We start from the raw sequence: 27,980 nt of genomic DNA on the forward strand, positions 1-27,980 counted from the left end.
AAAGAAAATATAGGTAGTCCCGTATAATGGCACTGAAAAAAGTGACATGGCCATTTTTCATACTTATGACTGTTGTGGCATTGCCATGGTCATGTGAACAGAATTCAAATGCTTGGCAACAGGCTCATATTTATAACAATTGCAGCGTCCTGGGGTCATATGATCTCCTTTTGCGACCTTCTGAAAAAGCAAAGTCAGATTCATTTAACAACCCTGTCACTAAATTAACAACTGAACTGGTCTGCTTAACAAATGTGACAAGAAAGATCATAAAATGAGGCAAAACTCATTTAACTGTCTTGCTGAACGACAGAAATTTTGGGCTCAATTGTGGTCGTAAGTCGAGGACAACCGGTAACTATAATCGGTACAGGTAATCCTCGATTTACAAACGTTCGCTTAGTAACCATTCAAAGTTACAACGGCACTGAAACATGTGACTTACGACCGTTTTCCACACTTATGACCGTTACAGCATTCCCCACGATCACGCGATCAAAATTCAGATGCTTGGCAGGCGGTTCACACTTATGACCGTTGCTGTGTCCCAAGGTCATGTGATCCCCTTTTGCTACCTTCTGAAAAAGCAAAGTCAGTGGGGAAGCCGCACTGACACTTAACAACCAGGTTACTAACTTACCGACTGCAGTGATTCACTTAACAACCGTGGCCAAGAAAGGTCGTAAAACGGGGCAAAAGTCTCACTTAATAACAGAAATGTTGAGCTCAATGTTAAGTGTCTCACTTAATAACAGAAACGTTGAGTTCAACTGTGGTCGAGGACCGCCTGTAACTGAGCGAGGTCCTTTGTCAAATAGCACCTGATCGCCGCTTCCTAGCAGGCCGAGGTCATTTCTCCTTCCCGCGGTCGCCCGGTTACTCCCGGTGGTTTCTCCCCTAGAGGGCGCGTCTCGGCCGGTTGCCGTCGGTGCCTGGCCGGCTTCTAGCAACCATAAAAGGGCAGGAGGCGGATCGCTCCTTTCTTTCCTTGAGCCTCGGATTGGAAGACGGCGGGGCATATAAATTCCGGCAGGGCGGAGTGAAACAAAGCAGTTTGCCTTAAGGATCCAGCGCGGAGAGCTGGGAGCCGAATAGCTGCGATTCAAAGGATCGGCGAGCGAGCCCTAGTTCGGCAGGAGATTTCCTTTTGCCCTTTGGATCGTCTCCCCACCCCCGCCCCCTTCCTCCAAACTTGCGTGGTTGTTTGTTGTTTTTTTATATATAATCAGAGAGAGAGAGAGGAGGAAATCAAAAGATTACGGACATCTCAATGAAGGAAAGAAGAGCTAGCCAGAAATTAACCAGCAAATCGATCATGGACCCTAATCAGAATGTGAAGTGCAAAATAGTGGTGGTGGGCGATACGCAATGTGGGAAGACGGCGTTGCTTCACGTCTTTGCCAAGGACTGCTTTCCCGAGGTAAGTTGCCACCCGCCAACCTCGGGGATCCCGCTCGAAGTTGTTTGGTTGTTTTTTTTAAGCGTCGTTTCGGCTGGATTTTCCGGGGAACGGTCTCTCGTGACGCTCGGTTAATGCGGAATGCCAAAAGAAATGCGACCTGATCTGGATCCCACGGTCGAGAAATTAGTCTGTCCCGGACCCGGGTTGGGGATGGTGAAGATGTGAGGGAAGACTGCGATCTTCAGGATCTCAGCTTTTCAATGAAGCTGCTCTCCCAAGTCTTTCTTCTGAGAGACTTTTAATGTAGCTCTGGATCCTGGTTGTGCTGTCCGGATTAAAGCCGCTTCCTCGCTCGTGATTGATGGTGTCACCCAGCCACCCCGGTGGTGACATAAAGCCTGTCTCCTTGGTTGATATATTAGCCCGGGACTGGTTCATTGCCTTATAAATCACTAGTGAGGAAATGGATTGGATGCCCGCAACTTCTAGCCTCTGTCCTTTATCCCTCCTCCACTCTTTAGAAACCATGCTCCGAGTAAAGCTTTGCTGAACTTATGTATAGCATTAAGTTGAGTTAAATTTAGTAGACCCCTGTCCCCTTGATTTAGTACATTTAACTTGTTTAAGTGAGGGGATGAAGCCCTAAGAATCTGTTTAAAGCATACTTGTGCATGCAGAAAAACTCTAGCAGGACTTTGTCAAGCTACAGACCTATTTATCTTTCCTTCCTGAAAAGATATTTTGTGAGGGATGGGGAAGCAAAGAACAATGGGGGGGGGATCCAGGCCCCTGCCCCGTCTGCTACTGCAAAGGAGGCAAGATTTCTCATCCAGGGACGGAATCCCATTTTAATTTGTCCTTCCCCAAGCTGGTGCCCACGAAACGTTTTGAAGAATGGCTCCCATTAGTTCCTAATAGAATAGAATAGAATAGAATAGAATAGAATAGAATAGAATAGAATAGAATAGAATAGAATAGAATAGAATTCTTTATTGGCCAAGTGTGATTGGACACACAAGGAATTTGTCTTGGTGCATACGCTCTCAATGTACATAAAAGAAAAGATACGTTCATCATGGATCTACCCTGACCTTTGACCATGCGTGAACAACCCGAGAGGCTGGGTTGACTTTCAGGATCTGAGAAGTATAAACTTGGTTGGAGGGAGGTGAACAGAGCCTGATGCTGCGATGTACATATGTTCTAAAGCAATAAAGGAAAATGGTATTGAATTAAAGGCATGACCGGTGGCTGAGAGATCCAGGGAAAGATTTGTGTTCCCTTTCACAAGTCTGCGAATCTTCCAGAAGGAGAAACAAAAAAATGTTAAAAGCGATGTGGTGTTCACTTTCAAGCGACCGTAACATTGTTCTCTCTTTTGTTGCCTAGAATTATGTGCCCACTGTGTTTGAGAATTACACCGCCAGTTTTGAAATAGACACGCAGAGGATAGAGCTCAGCCTCTGGGACACTTCGGGTAAGAGCCTAGCTGTGCAGCAGGAATTCTCTCCTTCTGTTTCCATGCCATTCCAGTGACTCATAGCTGCCTTGTGTCGTAATTATAAGGCTTCACTCAAACCTCTGTTAACACCCTGTTGATGAAGTAATTACTTGCCATCTAGAAAGCTGCCTTTTTTAGCGGGATATGTGCGTGTCTATGTGTATGTGTCAGATTTTGACATAAAGTATTTGTCCCCTCCTCCCTCCTTCCTTTGTTTTAATTGCAACTCTTTCTGCAGTGTGGTTAATGCTTCCATCATGTTTACCTGACTCCCCCCCCACTTCCCTCTTATTTTTAATTCTCTCAAGGGTCTTAGGGTAATTAGCTGAACAGATGGGAGAAGGTTATACTGGCCTATTGTGAGCCATTCATTTTAATATTTGCCTCCGTGGCTGGGGGGAGCCAGCATGTGTTCTCCTTCTGGTAATATGTAATTTATACAGCCGCTAGAAAATGAGTAAATACACATATGCCAACATAGATTGGGGGGGTGTACGTGTTTCTCGCTGAATTTTTTTTCCCCTTGCTGTTTCAGCATGCATTTCCCACATATTTTCTTCCCCCAAATACTCTCCACCGCAAAATGTGTAGGAAGTCCTTCATTTAGTGGATATGAGGTGATTTTAGCATGGGGGTGTAATCCCTGGAGGATTTGACAATACATCCAGCAGGGGGTGGAAAAGCTTTTGAAATGGAATTTGACAAAAAGCTGAAAGAAGTTTAAAGGCAAAAAGTGAATTTTAGGCCTGAGCATACTTCAAGATGCAGCTAGGTAATTCTAGAAAAGGGCTAGTGACAAGATAGATAATTGAGGAGTGGGTTGCTGAATTTCAGCAGCTGAACAAACTTTATACCTTCTAGTTGTTTAACCAACGGTTAAGAGGAGGACCCTGCTGTAAAAATTGTCTTGGGATCTCTAGAAATTTGGATGTAGACTTGAAATTGTCATAGTCGGCTCACCTCAATATGTAAGGTTTATTGAGGGAAATAAGTGACAGGATTTCCTCTCAACTGAGCCATTATTGTTGTGTACCTGATATAATTTGGTCACTTTTAGTTGCTGCTTAAAATAAAGTAGGCCCAGGAATCCTTGTTTGCTGAGTCTGGGAACTGTTGTTTTCTAGCAGGACAGATTGACATAGCTTGAATTGGCTAGCAATGATCCTGTGGCTTTCAAACAGAAATGATTCCCACCCTACATGGGGATATCAGAGTTTGAACCATGAGCCTCTAGCGTCCATTGTTTGTACTTCTGAATGACAGCCCTTCTCTTTCCCTGCCCTCCACCTTGCTAAATTACAGCAGTGTAAACCATTGCTGTTCCCCCACCTTCTGCTGTGCACCAGATTGTCTCGCAGTCTTCCAAATGAATTTTCTGCCCCATAAATCATCCCCTTGAGAGTTTGCCTTTCCGCTAGACCATTCTGTGATTTAGTGCTAGGTTTGCAGATACTGTCATCTCAGCCCATGTTCTATCCTAAGGCAATAATAATGTTGAGATGGTGGGAGAAATTAAAGAAAAATTGTAATCATTTCTGAGAGACTGAGACAATAGTCGTATAAAGAGAATAATCTGTGTTTTCACACCGTGGTCTCTTGCTGAATGAGTATATTTCACGTAAATATAGAGCAAATTTATAACTTTCTTTTGGACCTTCAGGCCAAATCTGTAAAGACCTTTGCAATGAACTGTGCAAGGAGATGCTAGAAGCAATGTACACAGATACAATGATGCCCTTCAGGACTGGCATAAGGCTGAATTCTCTTCTAAAAGAAGTGGCTGGATTTTGTATTCTCAAGAACCACTGCAAATCCTAGAATCTGTCATGGCCTAATAAAATCATCTCCATTTAGCAATGAAATACATTCATTCAAGCACAGCATTCCATTAAGAGCAAAACCAGGGAATGTTTGAATCTGTTCCTTTTGGTATTTTCTTATTAAATTTATATGCAGGTGATCTATGAGCAGAGTAGCTTTCTTCTAAAGCCATACTTCTCTCTCTCCCTCTCTTCTGACTGATTTTATATATAAATCCAACTACTGAGATGAGACCTATAAAATTCCGTGTACAGAACAAATAAAACCTTCCTGGTTCACTCTCATTTATGATGATTAAAAAAAGATGCTTTTACTGAAGAAGGCAAGGGGTGGGAGACAAAGAAGGGTACAGGATGATGAGAATGAATGGCAAAACAACCTGAACTCTTGTCTCTATTGTCTTGAGCCTGGTGTGTGTATAAGGCCACCCAGTGGGTTAGCGTTCTTTGAGGCAAAGAAACCCAAAGAGTGGCTGAAGAGGACGCCTGTTTTACAGCCTAACACACAAAGTACAAAGTTCTTTCTGGTTTTAAAAACACTTTTAAGTATTAGAACAAATGTTTGTCTGCCGGTTGCACATTATGAAATCCCATTGTGGCACAAAGGATGGTCCGATGGGGAAAGGATGTTAATAAAAGCCCCAAATGGCAAGTCTGCTTGTCTTGTACATTGGGCAATGTTTCTACAGCTCTTTTGAAGACACCACAATTAAGTCCTTTCTGCTTTAGCAATCTTCACAGCACATTACTGCTGTTGGCATCGTTGGAATGCAAGCTTCCAGATGTGGATGACAGCTGGGAGGCCCGCAGCTCTGATTCTCTTTCTCTTTCCTCCTCCCCCTACAGAGGAATGTGTGCTGCTATTCTCCCTCCACTGTGATAGAACAAAATTAAATTCTCTCCTTCCACCCCATAGCAGGAGAATGAGAATGAAATGGAGAAGGGCAGTGAAGGAAAATTAACACAAAAATCTCAGAACTTGTGCTTTTATTCAAAGGGGGAGATCTCCTAAACCAGAGGCCTCCAGCCTTGGCAACTTTTACACTTGTGGACTTCAACTCCCAGAGTTCCTCAGCCAGCAAAGCTCTCTAGAGTTCCTCAGCCAGCAAAGCAAAGCTGGCTGAGGAACTCTGGGAGTTGAAGTCCACAAATCTTAAAGTTGCCAAGGTTGGAGACCCCTGTCCTAAACTATGGTACATATTTAGGGTGGTCTGTAGAAACATTGCATTTTTAAACTTAATGATGAGTGATAATTAAATTCCATTAAACCCAATGGGCCTTATTCTAAATTTAAGCAAACCACTTCAGATTAGGATCCTACTGACATATTTTAGTTATTCTTGGAGTTATAAGTTGGTTGTCAAGTATCAGCTGCCTAGATATTCTGGGCTGTGGTTCCCACTGTTCTTGGCCTAATGCCCTATTAGCTGGAGGTAAAGAGAATTAACAGTTTAAAAAATCTGGCATTTACTGGGTTAATTATCCCAGCATTTTTATGTTACTAAACAAAATAGAACAATTTCTTCCTGGCATGAATCAAACATAGCCTTCCAATTCCAACAGGATATGATGAAACAGACTTCAAAAACTTTCAGGAGATTGCCTTGATTCTTAATTATTATGTTTCTGTATCTTGAGTTCTTTTGCTCATCGGTGTCCTAAGATTTCTTCTACACTGCCCTCTGGAATTTTTTAGGTGCACAATAAGCAGGGACTATACTGGGGGGTGGGGATAATCCTCATCTGTATTACTCACACCTGTGAATTACTGGGTAGAGAAACCTTAGTCTGATATTATCCTTCTCATCTTTGTTAAAGATTAGCATATCTTTTGCAAGCCTATTATAGAGGAAAGGACTGTTCTGTTTACTAGACTTGTTCTCATCTAGAGATTATAGGATTGCAGCATGTCTCCGAGTCAAAATCTCGGCCTACTTTGAACTGCATAAACTTTGCATTAAAGTGTGATTGCTTGAGTAGGACATATCTCAAACATCAGAATAGCAATAAATATCAATATAATAGTCTGAAGGTATTCAACCTTTGATCCTCATAGTGGAATCCAACTTTCATCGTCATGTTTATTATCACTGGCTGTGCTGGCTTTCAGCACCTACAGGGCTACATGATCAACCTGGTTAATCAAATAGGGGAAATACTTGACTATAGATGATAATTGGGGCAAAAGGATGGCAAAACAGAATAAAAAGAACAAAAGGACAATTTCCCATTGGGAAATCCCATAGGTGGTATGAATTTATGTATTGAAAAAAAATACGATGTTCCATTATGTATTTTTATTTACAGCATAAGACTAAGTAAATTGCTAAAATGCAGTGAATTTTTATAGACTTCATGTCTACCAGAACTAGTCTACTATAAAATTGGGCACAATTCAAAAAAATAATGCCTCACTTTTAATTATACCACTTGGGTAGTCTCATCCTTCAAATGTTGGTTGAGGCTCCCAAAACATTTCAATATGACTTAGTCTCTTGTGTTCTCATTAAGTGAGTGTGTCTACTTTATTTCACTGTACATTTGGGATGAGCATTCCTGAATGAGTAGTGTTCTTAATTAACAGGGGTTAATTGCTGTTTGACCAAATCTATCCATTTGAGGTTAAAATTCGTGGAAAGGTTTAGAAATCCACAAGTACAATAAATATCTGAATGTTTTATGCTTTAATCTATCCCTAGTTTGCTGGGATTGCAAACATTCAAATAAAAACAAATGGAGTTGCTTTAGAGCCATTTTTGTGAAAGCCAGGGTCCCATTTTTAAAATGTGAGAGAGTGCAGTCCAGCCTTCATAGTGTTTTTGTGTCATAAATTTAGTAAATTAGGGAAGAGGCAGCATTGGTGTTCTGATATACTTAAAACGTCTATAATATGAGCAGGCAGCCTAGCAACTCTCTTCCCATCAAGGTGGATCCCAGCTTCTGACTAGGTGTTCCTGACTTGGATTGACCACTTATGAAAGGGGTGGGCAATGCTTTAAGAGACCAAGTGTGGTGAGATATATCTATAGCAAAGTTGACGAGGCTCCATTATTCATGTGGGTGAACTTGGGTTTTTTTTTTAAGGGAATGCTATTGTTTATTTTTAAACCATAATCTGCCTCTTTTATATCTTACCTTAAGGTTCTCATTATTTCCCAACTCAAAATTGTGCAGAATTGTGTTACCTTGCTCAGAGGACACTTCCCCACAAAAAATGGAGTTGCATACAACTCTGAGGTTGAAAGTTGCTAATCTTGACTTTTGATATGCTGTTAGATGAGAGCCAGTTTGGTGTAATGGTTAAGGCATAAGGCTAGAAACTAGGAGCCCTTCAGTTCTTGGCCCATTTGAGGCACAAAGCCAGTTGGGTGACCTTGGGTCCATCACTCTTTTTCTCAACCTTAGGAAGATAATAAGGGCAAACCAGTTCCAAAATATTGCCAGAAAACTGGAGAGTTTTGCCCAGGCAGTTATGAGGAGTCAACATGATATACAAAGGTACCAAAAAACCCCCCAAAAAACCTGTGTTAAAATGCATTAAAATATTAATTTTACACTCCACAAAGTACCCACCTTAGGAGTGTGTTATAATATTGTCTCATTAATCTAAATTGCACATGAAGTGTATTAGCCAGATTGGACAAATGACTCTCTTCGTTGTTTCAGTTACTGGAAAATAATTTGCAGTAAATTATTTATTCTTTCACAGTCTTATTATACAGTTTGTTGCCACAGAAAATGAACTCATTTTAGCAGCTTTATTTTGCTATATTTTATTAAGAATTCAAAGCACCTGAAAGGGGGATCCAATGAAAACCATATGTATGTTTACTGGGTTTTTTTTTTCTTATGTTAAATAGCCTATCCATCACACCTAGCAGATGTATTTTATAATCTCTTATTCAAATTGTTTTCAGGCATTCAGATTTCACAGTTATACGGTTACCCAGTGTTAAACCATTGAAAGTGGCTAATATGTGAATTTTGATTGTTTAATTACAAGAAAAACATGATGGCATACCAAGGGGCCTTGACAACTTTCAGATTAATTGATTTTGATATTAATCTACTAGGGAAATCCAAACATAGTCTTCCTAGATAGGTTGGATTTCAGTTTCCATAAATCCTCAAAGAATGTTATCATAGGTCAAAGTAATTTGTCTTCTGAAGCATTCTGTGGCCTTTTGGAATGTTGGAGTAACCTGCAAATATTGTATAATTTCAGGGGACATTTCATCTTCTTGATTACATTAGCAATTAGCCAGTAGTTTCCCAGATAAAACATTAATCACTGTGGATTGTCAGTCTTCCAAAATGTTATCACATAGTCTTGAAGAAAAGGGCTTAATAAACTCAAATTGGGTAACTCTTCCTGCTTCCTGGAAAGAATATGGTGAACACCATCTGATTCCTTTGCAATAATCAGGATTGTTATATGGGCTAGATTTCATTATAAAAGCCACCCATGATAACTTAATTGAGGTTAAGAAGCTTTTTCATGAATGACATCTGGGAGATAAGCATATAAACAGATCACCACTCAGCTTAGGGAACTGGTACTGGAGGCAATGGATCAGCTTTTCATTCCTAAATCAGTGGCAGATCCCTGATCAAAATAGTGATTAACAGTTATTACAAATTATTGTTACACTATCAGGCACTACTTCTACAGCAATGGTATTTTCTGCTGGTCTTAGTGCTCATTTTACATTTTGTGCTTAAAATTAGCTATGGTGGCGCAGTGATTAGAATGCAGTATTGCAGGCTGACTCTGCCCACTGCCAGCAGTTCAATCCTGACCAGTTCAAGGTTGACTCAACCTTCCATTCTTCCAAAGGTCAGTAAAATGAGGACCCAGATTTTGGAGGGCAATATGCTGACTCTGTAAAAAGCTTAGAGGGGGTTGTAAAATGCTGTGAAGTAGTATATAAGTCTAAGTGCTTTTGCTCTTGTGCTTATTAAACCAACTTTTCAATGGTCCTAAAATGATGGACAAGCTTTTGAACGTTTATTAGAAATCTTGATCAGGCAACAAGGGAAACTTTCATCAGGCAGCAAGAAGGAAAACCTGAGAGAGAAACGGTTGGGATGAAGCTAGAGAACCTGCATTTAGCCATATCAGGTTGACAAGTGGGATCAAGGTCTCAGCTATAGAGAAGCCTAAGTATCCTTTCCTAATAACAAGAATATCAACATATGGAATGCATGTTGAGATGTTGTGACATAAGATCTGCTCTCTCGCATTTGTGTTGCAACTTGGCATGCAAATGCATAAAGAACAGAGTTTGTGCTGTGATGCCACGACACATTTCCTTGTCTCCCTTCCCTTTATAGACAACTTCACTATCAAAAATTGTTCAGGTAGTAACTTTATTTATGAGCAAAAGATCCAAACAGCAAAGTACAAGTCTGATTTAAAATTTAGCATTAGATAAAACAGTTTCAACCGATAAAATGACTGATAAATATTACAGAACACGTTGAAAACTCTAGCTTGTTGATGTATTACAGTTGATATGTTAGTCACAGGGTTGTTAAGGGAGTCTGGCTTTCCCATTGACTTTGCTTGTCAGAAGGTTGCAAAAGGGGATCCCATGACCTTGGGACACAGCAATGGTCCAAAGTATGAATCTAGCATGGCCAAGCATCTGAATTTTGATCACATGACCGTGGGGATGCTGCAAAGGTTGTAACTCTGAAAAATGGTCATAAGCCACTTTTGTTCAGTGCCGTTGTAACTTTGAGATGTCACTAAACATACTGTTGTAAGTCGAGGACTACCTGTAATAAGTAGTCTACAGTATATGATGTAGATTGGACAGAGAATGATTTTTACCTGGAGCAAGCCCCTACCCCAACCCCTTCCCCAAATGGTTACTGAAACAAATGTGTTAAGGAGGCAAGCTTGACATGGAATGTTAGCTTCCCAGCAGTAAACTTTGACCTTAGAAGACCATATCAACACCAAACACAGATCCCTAATCTCTGTGAACTTCATTGATATAAAACATTCTGAATCCAAATATTCATCTGATGTACAGTGATCATCTCAATCTGTGCCATTTCTCTGTTTTGGGCAGGGTTTCAGGGGTTTTTTTTAAACCATCTTGGGGAAAGATTGAACAGACTGCTATTGAGCTCTCTTGAAAAGAGACTTTTTAGATTTAGCACACATTCTCAAGATTCCTCAGCTCTGAGGATTTTGTTCTAAGTAAAAAGGTTGGGAGGATAAAATGCCCTGTTGAATTCCATCTTGATGCTTTTGTTCCTAACTGCTGACTGACTTGGGCAGAGATAAAAGATGGCTTTTGAAAGAAAATACATTTCTTGGGAAACGAAATGTAACTATATATTCTTAAAAGATGCAGCATACAGTAACATTCCTCAGTCATTCCCTCACATTTTTTCCCAGATAAGAACGCCAGATTGGTTTCCACTATTGTTGGATTCAGCAAATTTATAATTAAATAAGGTGACTCTGGCATATCAGTATATCATTCATAGACATGTACATATATGGTATGTAAATCTCCTGGGTGATGACTGAACACTTAGGTATGTGTCTAAAGAATTGTTATTATATTTTTGGGGCGAGGTACTTCATTCTTCTCTTATGCAAGCAATATCTCTATCCAAAGTTTAATGAACCTTAGAAGTTAAGGCTTCATCATGCCCGTGCCTGTCTTAAGAATGTTGAGAAGAGAAGGTGGCACCCATGCTAAGAGCTACACAATAGCTGTAGGCCGGAAATTAAAATATTGTGCATTTCCCCAAAGTTAGATGATTTTTTTAAAGCATGATGATAAAGCATAATATCTGGTTATCAATGGGTTGCACTTGAGAGAACAGTTGTGTTGGAATACCAGCTTAAAGATCTGTGATCCTGATTACCTTCTTTAATTGACTGTAGGTGTGCCATAAAAGCATAACTTAGATTTTGGCCAGCCAATTAATGGTCGCCAATCCATGGCCTTGCCAGGAAAAATATATCTAATATTGAGTTTTAGGTACGTTGTTTAAAGGCTCTTTTAGCAGGAGAGGGCAGGTGGGAACAGTGACTTTGTCCTTTAAAGCAGGGGTCTCCAACCTTGACAACATTAAGACTTGTGGACTTCAACTCCCAGAGTTGAAGTCCACAAGTCTTAAAGTTGCCAAGGTTGGAGACCCCTGCTTTAAAGGTATGCAAAGCAGATTGTAATGGCCAAATCCAACAGTTTGTGCCTTTTTCTTGAGAGAAAGCCTTGGTAGGAGCAAAGAGTGATCTTCTGCTCTCTGATTGGAGCATATGCACCAAGACAAATCTCTTGTGTGTCCAATCACACTTGGCCAATACAAATTCTATTCTACTCTACTCTACTCTACTTCATCACAAGAAACCATGGTTTGATAGTGCATCTGAATATAATATAAGCATTTATAGTATGTCAGTTACAGATACCCAATGAGTAATCTCAAGAAGGCCCAGTCAACAACATTTTTGTCTTAAAAGTAGGGTCAGTACAGTACTAACTTAATTGCAAAAGACTTCAACTTTCATATCCCAGGGAAAAGGATTTGGTGGCGTATTATAGAAAAGAACTTGGCAAGATGTCCTGGATAAATTTGTGCTAAGCAGGGTTAGTTATGTTTTTTAGATCAGGAGTGGGGAACTATGGCCCTTTTACAACTTATGTTGGTTTAGGAATTCTGGGAGTTGTAGTTCACAGATCATAAAAAGGCCATAGTTCCCCACCCCTGGTTTAGATGGACAAATAATCTCATTTGATTTAAGACAATCTGTATTCTCCAAGAGTAAATAACTTTTTGGGGGTGAGGGCTATATTTTAACTTTGCATGTTAGAATATACAGAATATACCTAGAGAGGGGCAACTTGTCTGTCTCACTGTTCGCATTAAAGCTTAAATAAATACATTATTCCACAGATGTTTAATGGCTATTAAACATTTCTGTCACATTAAAAATTGTAATGTGGTAGGCCCCTTTGGAGTTACTTTAGCATAGGCTTTCTTCCCTAGCAACCTTCTCCAATCAATTCATAGGCCCAAAATTAAACTTGAAAGGAAATTGCAGATCAGCTTTTCCTGGCTGGGGCTTTGCTCCATATGCTCCTGTTTCCTTCAAAAGCAGCATTCCTCAAATTCCTTCCTTCTGGTCCAGCTGCCCCTTTTTCCTCTGATGAGTTCCTCTTGCAGTTTTACCTTAAACACCCTGAACCAGCAGGAGGGTGGGGGCCGGCATTTTGCAGAGTCCTCTCTATTCTGCTCAGTTATCATTTTATACAACCCCTAGCTCATCTGTAGCATGTTGCAGATTTAAAATATTAAACATTGCTCGTCGTCCCCCCAAAAAAGCCAAAGGCGATCTGAGCACCAAATGTTTGTGTGTCATCTTCCAGCAAACAGTATGCAGCCAACTATCCAGCACATGGATAGAGAATGTCTGCCAAGACAAGACCCCCTGGGAGTCAGCCCGGCACCATCCCTGCTAAGGTTTGGCTGGCTTTCAAAAGCCCTAGGGTGTGCTATACAAATATATTGCTATACTATACTGATAGATAGATAGATAGATAGATAGATAGATAGATAGATAGATAGATAGATAGATAGATAGATAGATAATCAGGAAAAATAAGGATCCATCAGGAAATAAAATATAGCTGGTCTAGGAATGAGCATATGCAGTAATCACCATATGCGGATTGTCATTTATTTATTTATTTATTTTTAAGAAAAGGATCTGAGAGAGGTATGGAACTGATTATCCTGCTGGTTGATTGAGCTCCACAAAAGGACATTTTGTTTCTTCACCGTTTTGTGGCAGGTCAATGATAAGTAGGAGTAAATGGGTTTTTAAGGATGCAGTCTAATTCTTCAGATTCCTGGGAGAGAGAGAGACCACTCGACCATTTAAAAATACTTAAGCCATTGACTTCTTCAAGAAGCAGCCAGTTTTTAGTGGGAGCTGCTTGCAAAGACCGTGTGGCTGGAGGGGATGTGGAATTCTGCATTCCAGAAGACCAATTCTCTCTAATGACCTATCATAGATTTGAGCAGGTCATTAAACTGCGGGTGCTCCAGAGGATTCTTTTTACTGATGTATGATGGAAGTGACCCTACAGATAGGATGGAGAAAATTAATAGTTACATGTAAAGGCAGGCCAGACTTATGGCGACTGTGGCCAGATAACTATAGTTAGTGTAGGGACTTAGTTATACCCTTGCTGCATATCTGGTGACCCACAAAGCTGTGGGTAGCCTGATAATTCTATCAGTGTTATCATGATGACTGTATAGAGTCAACTGTACAGAGAGAAGCAAACTGGAATTAAGGAGAAACTTCCTAACAGTGAGAACAATTAACAAGTGGAACAGCTTTGCCTTCAGAAATTGTGGGTGCTTAGCCACTGGAGGTTTTTCAAGAAAAGACTAGACAGCTACCTGTCTGAAATGGTTTAGGGCTGTGATGGTGAACCTATGGCCCTTTCTGCAGGCACGCCAGCTGTTGCCCCAGCCCCGCTCCACCGCACATGCGCGCACTTCCCATCAGCCACCTGGTCTTCCGGTCTCTGCCGCGCAGGCACAATCTCCGCAGGTTCCACCCTCCGCAGGTGCCTCTCCATGGCAGGAATGCAGGAGAAAGCTAGGACGCGATGGGGGTAGAAACTGCAAAGATCGGAGAAGGCACAGAAGGCAGGAGGCAGCTAGGACTCGATGGAGGTAGAAACTGTGGAGATCGTGGAAGGCACAGAAGGCAAGAGGCAGCTAGGAAACGATGGGGGTAGAAACTGTGAAGATCATGGAAGGCACAGACGTCAGGAGAAAGCTATCACTCGAAGGGGGGAGAAACTGGAGATTGTGGAAGGCAGGAATGCAGGAGAAAGCTAGGACGCAATTGGGGTAGAAACTCTGGAGATCGTGAGCCCCCCCCCCTCCGCGTCTCGTTTTGGGCCTGAAAAGCCTCCTACACCAACTTGGAAGCCAAAATGGGGGCCTGGGGCACATGCGCAGAGGGCACATGCGCAGGGAATGTGCGTGCATGTGGGGGGCGCATGCGTGGAGGGGTGCTCACATTGCATTTTGGGGATTGTGGCACATGCGCATGCATTCATGCGTGTGCGTGTGTGCTTTGGGCACTCGGCACCAAAAAGGTTAACCATCACTGGTATAGGGTCTTGAGCAGAGGATTGGACTAGAAGACCTCCAGGGTCCTTTCCAGCTCTAATCTGATTGACTTTAACTGCTGAGCTTCAGCAGAAAAGTCCTATTGTCTGTGTCCCCAAACACATAGCTTATTTTTGCCCACTCTGTGGAGATGGGATGCTCAGCTAAGTGAATGATGGCTTTGATCCAAGAGTGTTTTTCTCTTTTTGTAGACATTGTCTCTGGTTAGGTTGATACCAGTTATAGGTAGGAAACATAAATGAGTTGTTTATTAAGTTTCTGGTGGTTGCATTATCGGGTCACACGTTGTGACAAGCTAAAGGTGCAAGTGCCGAGAGCTTTACAAGGAAAAGTCTTTGCTTAGCGGTGGCAACTGGTAGCAGCAACTCCGTCACTTAAGCAACACAGTTGTAAATGACAGCACCAACCTATGAGGACAGTTGTGGCAGCAGTCCCCGTTGATGTATTAGGTGAATCCCATGCGGTTGCAGCCTCTTGTGGTCATGTGATTGCTATTTGTGACCTCCTGCCAGCTTCCCTATTGACTTTGCTTGTCAGAAGCTGGCAGTGAAGGTTGCCAGTGGTAATCACATGACTGTGGGTTGCTGCAGCAGGACCCCTCATTGAGCGCCATTGAATGGTCACTGAATGAATGAATGGTCATTCAACATGAAAACAGGGTATAGCTAATTAATCATTCAACTGATCTCCCAGCACTCTTCTTTGCAGCCACAAAGATCTCCAGAGTAATGAAAAGTTTAGTAGCTGGATATCTCACAGGGAGATAATGCTTGGGAAGGATTTATGGGAACAGGCTAAAGCATTGTATATATTTTCCCATTTTGGAACATTAGCGTGATTGGCCCTCTTGGGTATTGAGAAAGTAAAGCTGAGCGTATATTTCTCTAGGATTCAGGCTTGAAGTGAACCTAATGTAGTGTTTAGATCTAGAGTTCAATCAAGTTCTGAAAAACGCTGAGGTAACAAACTGAACCTTACTACATTAGTCATGGAGCAGAAAATTAGAGGTGTGTGTCATTTTACTACAGCTGTAGACCTTTTAAAAGAAGGCAGACAGCTCCTGGGCTCTCTTGGCATAAGTGTAAGAGGTTTTAGTGAGCTTAATCATGTTTTAATTCTCCCGAGAGACGAGAACAATTTCAAATTGTTGTTTCCCTTCCAAATGGTATGTGAGAGCTGTTTCTGGGTAGCCCTGTAAGCACATGCTTCATTTATGGGTAGGTGACTTACCCATAAGAAATGGGCTGAAGAGGATCTGCACACCCATTGGTTACCTTATGTGGCTATGTTCCTTCTCTATTAAATCCTTCTCTAAATGTAAAACATGTTTAAAAGATGGTGGTCGTTTCATCTGAATCTAGCCTAAATGAAAGGACCTTTAATATGGGGATCTACTAATTTCTAATGCAGGGGTTCTAATTTCTAATTCCAGGGGACAAACCTGGTCCATGGGGTGCTTAGATCTGGCCCATGGAGTCACCCTAGAAACAGTGAAGAACTGGCCCGCGGTGCCTCTGCCAGCAAAAACAGAGCTTGGGAGGGCCACACACTGGCAGAGGGTTTCAGGAGGAGAGCCTGTTTTCTCTGGCAGAGTGCTCGGGCCACCACAGGCGCCCCTGACACGAGTGATGTCGAGCTGGACATGCTCACCATGGCCACGTCCATTCTGGCCCCCTGCGGTCAAACACAACCCTGATGCGGCACTCAGTGGAATCGAGTTTGACACTCCTGTTCTAACGGATGAAAGAAACTTCAAGCTGAGGATCAGGAAATCATGATACATGTGACAATTGAGAGTTCTGTAATCTCTCCAAATTGGGGTTGGGTTGCAACTGTAGGCATTGTCATCAGAGCTGAAATCTAATGCATTCGGGGAGCACAGGATTAGAAATGATTGTCATGTGCCATGATTAAAACGCTTGGGGCAAATACTTTTGTGATATGCTTGTGTTTTTCTATTGTATAACCCTGATTTAATTTATTCTTAACAGGGTCTCCTTATTATGATAATGTCCGCCCACTTTCCTATCCAGATTCTGATGCCGTCTTAATTTGCTTTGACATCAGCCGTCCAGAAACTCTTGACAGCGTATTGAAAAAGGTAGGTGTTTTAGAAATGTGCCTATCTATGAAACGCTACTGTTTTCGTTTTTATATATTTAAATATATCATCCAGGCTGGGGATTGCAAAAATGCAGCAACTATGTAGACTACTTTGAAAATATAAAAAAAAGAATAATTCATCATTTTCCCAAGCATATTCTGAAGCAGCTCTTGATAGTAAGCATTTACCATCATAGTACTTGTAATTCAAACATTGAGCTTAGTGCCGAAAGGGGTCAAGGATGTATGTTTTGAGCTATATGTTGGTCAGGAATCATATCTTAGTAAAGGAATATATAATCTGAATCTTGGAAAATTAGATTGTCAAAATCCCTGCATCCTTACCATGGGCCAAGCTCAGTGGTGGGATTCAAGTAATTTAACAACCGGTTCTCAGCCCTAATGATTTCTTCCAACAACCAATTTGCCAAACTGCTCAGAAAGTTAACAACCGGTTCTCCCGAAGTGGTGCGAACTGGCTGAATCCCACCACTGGCCAGGCTGATCTAACTGCTGTAGATTATACCTGAAGAACATCTGAAGAGGAACGGGTTCCCTACTGGTTCTGGTTTAGTGAAAAGCAATTTTATTGTTAAACTATTTATTGACAACAAAAAGAGCCACTGCCCTCAAAAGGAGGAGAATACTGAAATTAATATCTGACTCTTAATCAAATTACAACCCATGTCTTTTTTAATTGACTAACATAGTGAATTTTGTACAGCTGCTTACTTCTTAAAGGAAAATTGCTTCTTCATCTTGCCTTCTTAAATATAACATTTGTTTTTAATTGTTTCCATATATTATAATGTGTGCCACCCAGAGTCATTGTTTCAGATGGGTGGCTACAGAAATCAGATAAATAACTCATGAATTAAGGACTCGGAAACTGAACTAATTTGGTTGATTCAAAGAAGGTGGTCGGTCTATGCCCCAAATTAATCACTGTTAGATTTGGGTAGAATTTTATCTCTTAATTGCAGTATGATCTGACTTGTTTCTCATCTCATACATTATGAAAAATTGACGATACACCGAATTTCATAATTTCCTATATTTTGATGCCTATCTTGTTCCTGGCATTTTAATATAATATTAGGCTAACTGGAAATGTGTGAATAAATAAAACATACTAAGGAATGTCTGCTTTTGGTGATTATTAAAAACAGTTGAAAATGAATGAAGAAATGACACAAAAAGGATATGAGCAGACAGAAGTGTAATTGAAAGAGACTAAAATTAGAAAGATCCATCTTTATTTCTTTGAATTATGGAGGGACCAAGAAACACTGCTTGAAGAACCTGTCTGAAAAAAGATGGAACATTCTCCTCTTCTCTGTGTTATTTATAAGGAAAAGGAGGATATCTAATCAAGCCTTTGTAAAACTATGAAGGTGGGATCTCAAGCCAATGAAATACTTGAAACATTAGTTTTCTTGGATGCTTTTGCCTAAGAACACTGTTCCCCTATATTTATTAATGCATCAGGATAATGGTTAAGAACCCTTGTTCTTCCAGATGATATTCTGTTGAGATTCTCAGCAATCCTGGTCATAGTTGTCTCAAAAGTGCTTTTTTTTCTTCAAAAGGCAATTGGACTGTCTTTTTTCCTTGCGGAAGAAGAAGAAAACGTTTTGGTTCTCATCCAAGAAGCTTCTTCAGTTTCATCCCCCCCTCCATCAGAACTGATGAAGCTTCTTGGATGAGAAGCAAAACTTCTTCCTCAAGGGAGGAAAAAAAAAACAGTTCCAATTGCCTTTTGAAGAAAAAAGCACCTTTGAGGTTTCCTGATGATACTGAATTTCAACTTCCCACAGCACTAAAAGCAAGCTGAACCAAGCAATATGATGAAGAATTCCAGTTCAATACCCAACATCCAAGTTCCTCTTGCCTGATATATTACATGGAAAGTAGATCTCTTGTTACTTTCCAAAAAGAAATATTTAGAGAAATGTTAGTGCTAAACTCCTATAAGTTATGACCCCCCTCAGTTGAAGATATTTTTACTGGGAATGTAATCAAGCAAATTGAGCCTATTATATTCAGTAGATCTTACATATAAGTAGATGGGAATCCCAGGAACTAAAGGATTTGAAAAAGCAACATATTCATGTGTAGTAGCTATCCTTTAGTTTTAAACAAACCTTCAGCTATAGGGAGAAGTAGGAGAATGCACATATGATCTTCTACATATATTAAAAGAACAACTGCCCAGGCCTTGTATACAATTCAATTACAGGTGATCCTTGACTTACAACAGTTCACTTAGTGACTGTTCAAAGTTACAACGAACTTTTTAAAAGGTGACTTATGGCCGTTTTTCACACTTAGGACTGTTGCAGCATCCCCATGGTCACGGGATCAACATTCAGATGCTTGGCAACTGACTCATATTTATGACAGTTGCAGTGTCCCGGGGTCACATGATCTCCTTTTGCGATCTTCTTATAAGCAAAGTCAATGGGGAAGCCAGATTCACTTAACAACCAAGGCAAAAAAGATCATAAAACAGGGCAGATTGCTTTAACAGATGTTTCGCTTAGCAACAGAAATGTTGGGCTCAACTATGGTCGTAAGTCGAGGCGTACCTGAACAGTGTTTTCTGTGACTAAATTGGATTACATTCTTTTTTTTCCCCCCACTGCCTTGCTGATACGCATTTTGTAACGTAGCCCATTTCTAGAATTGCTGCAGATCTAACACATTCCACCTTCTGCTGCAGTGGGAGGAAGTATACACCTAGGCTTGGTGCTTAAGCTGCTTTATATTAAAAAGCAAGTCCGTATTCACATTGTACCGACCGCATTTTGTGTATGTGCGTGACACAGGTTAAGACCACAGTTTAATCTAACGATTACGGTACATTAAATTTAGGGAGCAGTTGAAACCTGCTCTCTCAGAAACTCCCTTGATTAGATCTGTGCTGTCGGTTGATGTGATGACTCAAATGCAGGGCAGCTGGGCTATCTTCAGGGGATGCTGAGCTTCATGTTGCCAGCCTTTCCCTTCTCAGCCCTCTGGAGTTGGATGGGTTTAAAATTAGCAGCACTAATTTTCATGTAAGGCTTGTCCTGACAGGCCTTAAGATGGCTTCTGATCTTTGGTGAACCATAAGAGACAACCCTGCATTAAAACACACTGGCGGCGGTAGTGACAGGTAGCGAAGATATATAGATACTAGATGCAAATATCATACACACACATCTCTGCCTACTGCGTGTGTGTGGAGTCCTTGGTGAACTCTGAGCTTGGTTGTTTGCTTGTAGACATTTCATTACCCAACTAGATAACATTATCAGGATTAGTAGGTGTGGTATTTGCTCCCGGTTTATATACAGTAGCACCAAGATAGGACGGTAGCGTTTTAGATATAGTAAGCATCTAAGACTTCAGAGTTCAACCTGAGCATATATCTATGTGTATATTCTCTGCTGTTGGATCTACATATGCCTTAAGGATAATTAAAGAAACTGGAAGATATCATAGACTAGTTCTCCCACTTTCTGTCCTTCTCTCTCACACACACATGTATATATCTCTAACCTTCTGCTAATCTAAAGGTTCTCATCAGATCATGATGCAATGGAGACCTCTTGCCATCCTTCATTTTTCTTCCTGGGGCAAAGGTTAGGGAAACAAAATTCACATTTCAGAACTTGCTTGTTCTTCCAACATACAGCATGGTCAAACTCAGCCAAGGTTGCACCCTTTGGGAGGTGGAGGGGAGCAAAAGAAAGAGGTATAATGACATCATCATACAGGGCTGCCTTCAGTCCATGTTTCTCATTTTTAGGGAGCTTTTTTTTTTTAAAAAAAACAAAAACGAAAACTTTTCCAAAGGTTTTATATACCCCTTTGCTTCAGAGCCATCTGCTACTGTTATTTGGCATTGTGCATGATTGGGAGGTTTTACATTGGGGGGAAAAAGGAGGGAAAGGAGGAACAGGATGAGGATGAGAAGAAAAAGTTATTAAGGTCACATCTGCGGGCAGAGGTAAAAAAAATGTTGAAAGGGAAATCTTGCCAAACCAGTAGTATACTACTATAAGCCAACCAGAGTCAGTCAAGATAATGTGATGGATGGCATATAAATCGAATTAAAAAATAAATCAAAGTGCCTCTCTTTTCACATACGTGTACCAAAGGGACGGGACTTTGTTCACCACCACTAGAAGACCTCCAAGGTCCCTTCTAACTCTTGTTACTCTGTTTATTCTGTTCATTACACAAAGCACAGAATATTGATGTACCATGCTGGGACTACTCTTGAGTTCTGATCTTGGATGCTACAGTCCATGGACCACATACGGTCCATGGACTGTATTCACTCTTATATATCTGCAGTTGAGAAGCTCAATCTGTGGGGGGAAAAGCTGAGATCTGGTCCATACGTATTTAAGCATTTGTATAAATTTGACCGGAAGAAAAGGATTTAAATGATAAGACATCTGCACATGCAGATGATGTAAATGATGCAAAAATGGTTGAATGTGCATTCTAACATCACAAGGCAGACATTTATGATTTGAGTCCAAAATAGAGCTGAACCCTTACAATCCTATGCGTGTTTGCTCAGGAAAAAAAAGGTTTTATTATCTATGATTTTACTCACAGGTAAAGGTGTGTAGGATTACAGTCCAACACTATTTAATACTTTAATTGGATGCTTTACTATTACATAGCGCCTCAAATATACAACTAATCATGATAGGGATTAACACTTTAAACTTCTCAATGATGCAAGATGCTCTACTTCATTATTATGGCATGATCATGAATGTCTTATTTTTACAGTGGAAAGGAGAAATTCAAGAGTTTTGCCCCAACACCAAAATGCTTTTGGTTGGTTGCAAGTCTGATCTGCGCACAGATGTTAGTACACTTGTAGAGTTGTCTAATCACAGACAGACACCAGTGTCATATGATCAGGTAAGTTCTGGCTATTCCATATTTTGCTTGTTACTTTCAGATTTTTCTAATGATGCTTTCCGTCACTATATTTGTAATACAGTGTAGCAAAGACAGATATATATGCCAGACTGATTTTCACCATTCATAATTACTACAGGCACTGGGAATTTCATGAAACCGGAAACTGGGAATTATTGACTCATGGTGCTCGTAGAGTCATCACTTACTTGTAGAGCTCACCCTGCAATTAAGAAAGCCCAGGTTCAATTTGTAGAGTGTCCAGCTGAACTCTGAACTATTAGTGCAATAATAGACAGTCTTTTTCATCTGGGCACTTGCACATTTTCTTTGAGTTCTGCTTGGGAAACAGACATGGGTATGTACCCCTGTTGTCCTTTAAAGACTTCCCCTAAACATGAATGAAAGTCTACAGTTTTGGTCCTGTTCATTCTGGTGGCAGCTGCAAATAAAGTCCTGAAGGAGAATAAATTTGAGCTTCAGGTTCCCCAAACGCTCCTAATGAAATGTTGCCCAGTATGGACTAATGGATTGATTCAGGGAAGGCAATCCAATGCTATAGGCTCCACATTGGACCAGAAGACATGAGTGGATGATCTTTTGTAGAAAGGACTTACTTGAACAATGTTACTATCGCTACATAGCAGTGGTGGGTTTCAAATTTTTTTATTATCGCTTCTGTGGGTGTGGCTTGGTGGGTGTGGCATGGCTTGGTGGGCATGACATGGAAGGATACTGTAAAATCTCCATTCCCTCTCCAATCCAAGGGAAGGTTACTGCAAAATCCCCATTTCCTCCTGATCAGCTGGGACTTGGGAGGCAGGGAATAGATGGGGGTGGGGCCAGTCAGAATTTTTACTACCAGTTCTCCGAACTAGTCAAAATTTCTGCTACCGGTTCCCCAGAACTGGACAGAACCTGCTGAAACTCATCTCTGCTACATAGTTTGTGACGCTCAAATAAAATAGTCTATGCGTGAATGATTGCATGTTGCTATGCCAACACTCATTAGCATGTTAGGTGAAACCCAGTCATGGTGGTTTATATGAGCCTACCCATTGCTGCTTATTCCATAACTCGTGTTGAAATCAAGCTTTGCAATATATAAAGGAAGGATAAATAGCAGAAATGTGTTTGCAATGTATCCTACTGGAATCCAATTACTCACAACTGAGGACTTCACGGAAGAGCTTTTGTGTGAACAGAACCCACTTCAAAAGGAATGGGGTTTTCTCCCCTTGATAACTCAGGGTATAATCTGCAGAATATGTTATCAACAACTGCAGGCTTTCTGTCCCCCTCCCTCTTTTCTCTGTTGCTCAAGCTGGATAGCTAAACCGGGCAGGAGTCCATTTGGCTTTAAAAGGTTCTCTTTCCCTTTGTGGAAAGAGTGAACAGAATGTGTATTTCCTTTTGTCATGATAAGCAATAAGGCAGAAACGGCTGTTTTTCTTTAAAGAAGCAAAAAAAGTAGGGAGTACGTCTAACAAATGTCTCAAACTGGGAATTACCACCCTTCTCCCCCATGAAGATGGCAGAAGACTTTTCTGTATTGTTATAAAGCTGCATCAGCCTAAATTTGATGTAACACAAGCATCGAATAACCCACTTCCAAAACATTTCCCCAGGGCAAATGGATTCAAGCTGCACTGAAAACAGTAATTATACTTTTAAGAAAACTTGATTTCAGGCGGCATACAACTGGTTTACAATATGTGGATTTCTGTTTGTTGTTGAACGCCAAATCACATCAACCCTAGCCAAATGGTTGATAATGATGATGTTTGGAGCTGCAGTCCAACTATGTCTGGAAAACAACATAGTTCCCTGCCAGTCTTCAGTTTCTTCAAATCCTACAGCCACAGGATATTTGTCAACCTTCTTTAGGTCTATCACATCTGATGAGATCTTGGCAATATCATTACAAGGACTTGTTAGACGGTGCTGAGTTTTCACAAAACTTTCACATGAAATGTTGGCATTTCCTCCCCTCCCCCCAATGTTTACAAAAATGATACCTGCTAAAAGCAGAGATGCAAAACAATAACGTAGCTTATGTATTAGTCCTCCCTATTAAAAAAAAAAAGAAATACAGATGAAACCATTTTTGTCCCGAAGACACAGAAATTAGTTCCATTTGAATTGTCGAGGGCTTTTGTTTTTTCACACAGCCTTTGCTTTCTAAACTTTATCCAGCTGCGATTGAGCCTTATGAACAAATTTATTCCTATACAGAATCTATAGGAATAAATAGGAGTAAACACCTCAGTTGACAACATAGATGAATACTATGATAAAATGGAGAAAGGGTCTCTCTTTTTTTTTTTTTTTTGTTCATAGTGGTGGGTTGCTCTTGATAGTAGTTTCAAACTAGAATCATACGGCCTTGAATCAGGGCTTTATGGTGTACAGCATGACCACAATCTTATGCCTTTCAGGACTACATTTTTGTGGGCACCAAATTGGAGTTTTGTAAAATAACATATGAAACAAATACTTCTCTGTGGCTTCCCATGTAGCGCTGGTGAGTTTAACTTTCTCACTGCGGATTGATTGTCATGGATAATCCAGGAGAGATCTGGTTGCCCCTTCAGTTGTAATGAGACAAGCCATTTAATTCTCTTGATTTATTTTTCTGCCAAAACATTTGAGTTTGCACAAAATTATCCAGCTTTCCTTCTGAGAGTCAACTCAAAGCTCCAGCTCTTTATTATCTAAAGAACCAACAACCTTTGGTTTCTGAATGTCTTCCAGATCATTTCCATTAGGCTTGAAGTGACAGGGTACAAGAGACTGTTCCAAACGTCATTAGTGAGCTGCGTATTTGTACAACCGGAATATGCAAACTGTTCTAAGTTCTAGTTGAACAACATTTTTCCCCTGTCCAGGTTGAGCAAATAAGCATTATTACCAAACAGGAAAGTCAAATATTTGTTTTTCTTCCAGTTCTAAGTGGCTTGTATCCCTCCCTGATGCTTTAGGGCACTAAATGGCTCAGAGGAATGCCACTGTGAACCTGATTGATAAACAACATATAGTTTTTTAAATTAATTGTTGGCTTAGTGAAAGTTGAAGGTTTCTAGAAACACTCTTCTTTGCCTACATAGTATAATGCTAGACTTTTCTATGTCGAAGCATATATGGGTGGTTTTAGAGTCAGGTTACAGGTTTTATAAGTCTTGACTAGCGATGCAAAAAGATGCCATCTGCTGTCCAGAACCTTAGCTCAAGGAGCTCTACCCTATTCCTTTAAGAGAACGGATAAGGTGGCTTAACTTCACCACATTTGGATGGCTTGCTTCGTCTTTTGAAGCCCGTTGGGTTTTTTAAGTCAACAACTATAGGTCATAATTTAAACTAGCTGAACTATTCAACCTTGTATTTAGGGGGAAAGGTAGCAGACAGTCCAAACCCAAAAGCCTACATTGGTTGCTACATAAAAAGCGGTCTGTACCGCAGTAGTTAAAACAATTTGCTCTGTATGGGAAGGAAAATGTGTCTTGTCTGCTGTGTTGGGTTTAAGTATATCATACAAAATTGTGCTAGGAGTTCTTTTTTTCCCCCTTGCTATTACTTGTTGCCGGTCATATCTAATCCATTCCTTAAGCTCTGCTAATGAGAGAGCACACAGACATGTCATTGTAGGACTGCTGAGAGGAACATGAAACATTCAGACCATTGAACCAGAATTTAGGACCTGATGATTGTTGACTATCATCTGACCCTGTTACTTCTCTATAAGTACATTCTCTTGAAATGGCTGTGGTTCAGTAAGACCTTTTTTTTTTTAAAAAAAATGTGGCTATTGTTGGACTATCAAACTGCTTAAAGATTCCACTGTCCAAATTGATGTCAAAGATCCTTTAAGACTGTGATGTGGACAATAAGACCTAGGATCGGCCTTTATCGGTTGAGCGAACTCCAAATTCATTGAGGTTAATATTCCTAGAATTGGCTGTGCTGGTTGGGATTCTGGGAATTGTAGTCCTAACCACATCTGAATGATACCCAGGTGTAGAAGTCTGTTTTTCTTTGGCTAAATGCTCTATCCAAAAGCAAATATGACTTTGTTTAGGTTTGAACTGACTTTTACTGAAGTGCTAATATTTGCCTCTCCTTTGTCTTTCAACCTAGGGTGCAAACATGGCCAAACAGATTGGAGCAGCCACTTACATTGAATGCTCAGCCTTGCAGTCCGAAAACAGCGTACGAGACATTTTTCATGTGGCGACCCTAGCCTGTGTGAACAAAACTAATAAAAATGTTAAGCGGAACAAGTCACAGAGGGCAACAAAACGAATTTCACACATGCCAGGACGGCCAGAACTCACCACAGTCACCACAGATCTGCGGAAGGACAAAGCAAAGAGCTGTACAGTGATGTGAAGACTCAAGTTTCTCACTCAAAATGGCCAAGGACCATGTGTTTGGGGGGATAGATGATAACTCAACAAGAAGTGCCCAGTGAAAATGGCCTATTGTATGGGCATGCCAATGCTTAGAGGCCACAGTTTCCCCTTAGTAGGCAAGAACTGTACTTGAGGGGTCAGTATGTAGGGAATCAGTGGGAAAAGTTGGATCCTGAAGGGTTGTTGAAGCTACTTGGATGAAATACCAAATATGAATGAAGCTATTTGAATGTGCTAACGTGGCTAAAGGATTAAGTAGCACCCAAGGAAATGATGTTCTGGAGGAAGCTTATTTTCAGTCTATTTTGAATACCAACTTCAATTCTGATTACGTTCTAAACAATACTCTCAGATCTAAAGTCAAGATTTTCCTACTCCTTTCATTGTGAATGTTGGCCTTGTGATGCAGTTTTAGTTTTTTCCAAAGAATATATCTTTGCCTTTTAGTTGAATCTTAAAAATAGGAAGAGTCATTCTGGAGAAGAATGCTCTTAGACTTTAAAAATATATGTTGTGTGAGAGGACTAGAGTGAAGGAAGAAATTAAACACTTTTTAAAAGCTATTGTTATGAAGACACGGATGGATAAGGAAGAGGGTTTTAAGAATCTCTTTTTCAGAGCAGATCTTGGATACGACATCTTGCCCTTCATGCTTGACCCATCATTTTGGATAATGGGCTGAAAATTAACTTGGATTTCAATGGCTTCTTCAGGAGTTGTCTGCAACAAGAATGGCATAGTTGGAAAGTAACATCCAACAAATGGTGCTAAGAGTTAGTTATAAAGGAGCTTAGTCTTACTGCCCTCTTAACCCGCTCTTTTAGTATGAAGGAGGCCAACCACAGCACTGTGTGTAAGAGAGTAAGTGCTGTTTTGCTATATGACCTTTTCTACAGTTCTGTCCTGGGTATTTTCTGTTTCGGCTAGCACATGAGCCAACCTTCTCCAATTAGCTCCATTAAAATGTATCTTGAGAGAGAGAAAGAGAGAGAAATGGCTGCGTATGGATGACCGTCTCTTATTACACATTTCTGTTTACTTGTAATGAGCACTCTGAGGAAATGGGGGAGGAGGGACCCAAAGAATGGTGGAGCCTTAACAGGTCCCATGTGGAAACAGGATATTGCATTAATCCTGAAGGTCTAATGCAAGCATATCCAGACAGTGATCATTAAACATTACTTGGGTGACCCAGATTCTGTCAAATTCCTTTTCCCTGACTGATGACTATTGTTACATCCACTAAGCCAATCTCAAAAATAGTTTGCAGATGTTGTTGCTCTTTGGAAGACACTGCAGAGCTCTGCCGAGAAGGTCTCTCTGGCTTGTCAAAAAGCCAGTGTTTTTCTCCAATGCTTCATTTTTGAAGTACTTCCACACGAAAGGTCCAGATCTATTGCCACCGTGATAACGCTTTTGACTGATGCAATGGTATGCTTATGGCAGTATTAAAAACAAATAAACACAAAAGCTGGCAAGTGCTTTCCGTATTTAAGTATTGTAAAATGAGAAATAAGGTAACTGTTTCAGCAGAACATCACTTTTTAACAATTGTTGGCCACTTTGTATGTTTGGTTATTGTTTCTGCAGTATTTATTTTTCTTTTAAATAAAAAAAAAATGTTTAGTCGTTGA

The 27,980-nt window shown here is 40.6% G+C and overlaps 1 protein-coding gene across 1 annotated transcript; it reads left to right on the top strand.

The window, feature by feature from the left end:
• Nucleotides 1-1,069: 1,069 nt before the first annotated feature.
• On the top strand, nucleotides 1,070-27,980 carry RND3 (Rho family GTPase 3). The gene is made up of 5 exons (XM_058193089.1): nucleotides 1,070-1,420; nucleotides 2,792-2,879; nucleotides 16,897-17,006; nucleotides 21,803-21,937; nucleotides 26,072-27,980. Exons 1-5 carry the CDS (start codon nucleotides 1,271-1,273, stop codon nucleotides 26,321-26,323), a joined length of 735 nt encoding a protein of 244 aa, XP_058049072.1. The 5' UTR covers nucleotides 1,070-1,270; the 3' UTR covers nucleotides 26,324-27,980.

This window comes from Ahaetulla prasina, chromosome 1, assembly GCF_028640845.1.
Source record: "Ahaetulla prasina isolate Xishuangbanna chromosome 1, ASM2864084v1, whole genome shotgun sequence".
NCBI lineage: Eukaryota > Metazoa > Chordata > Lepidosauria > Squamata > Colubridae > Ahaetulla > Ahaetulla prasina.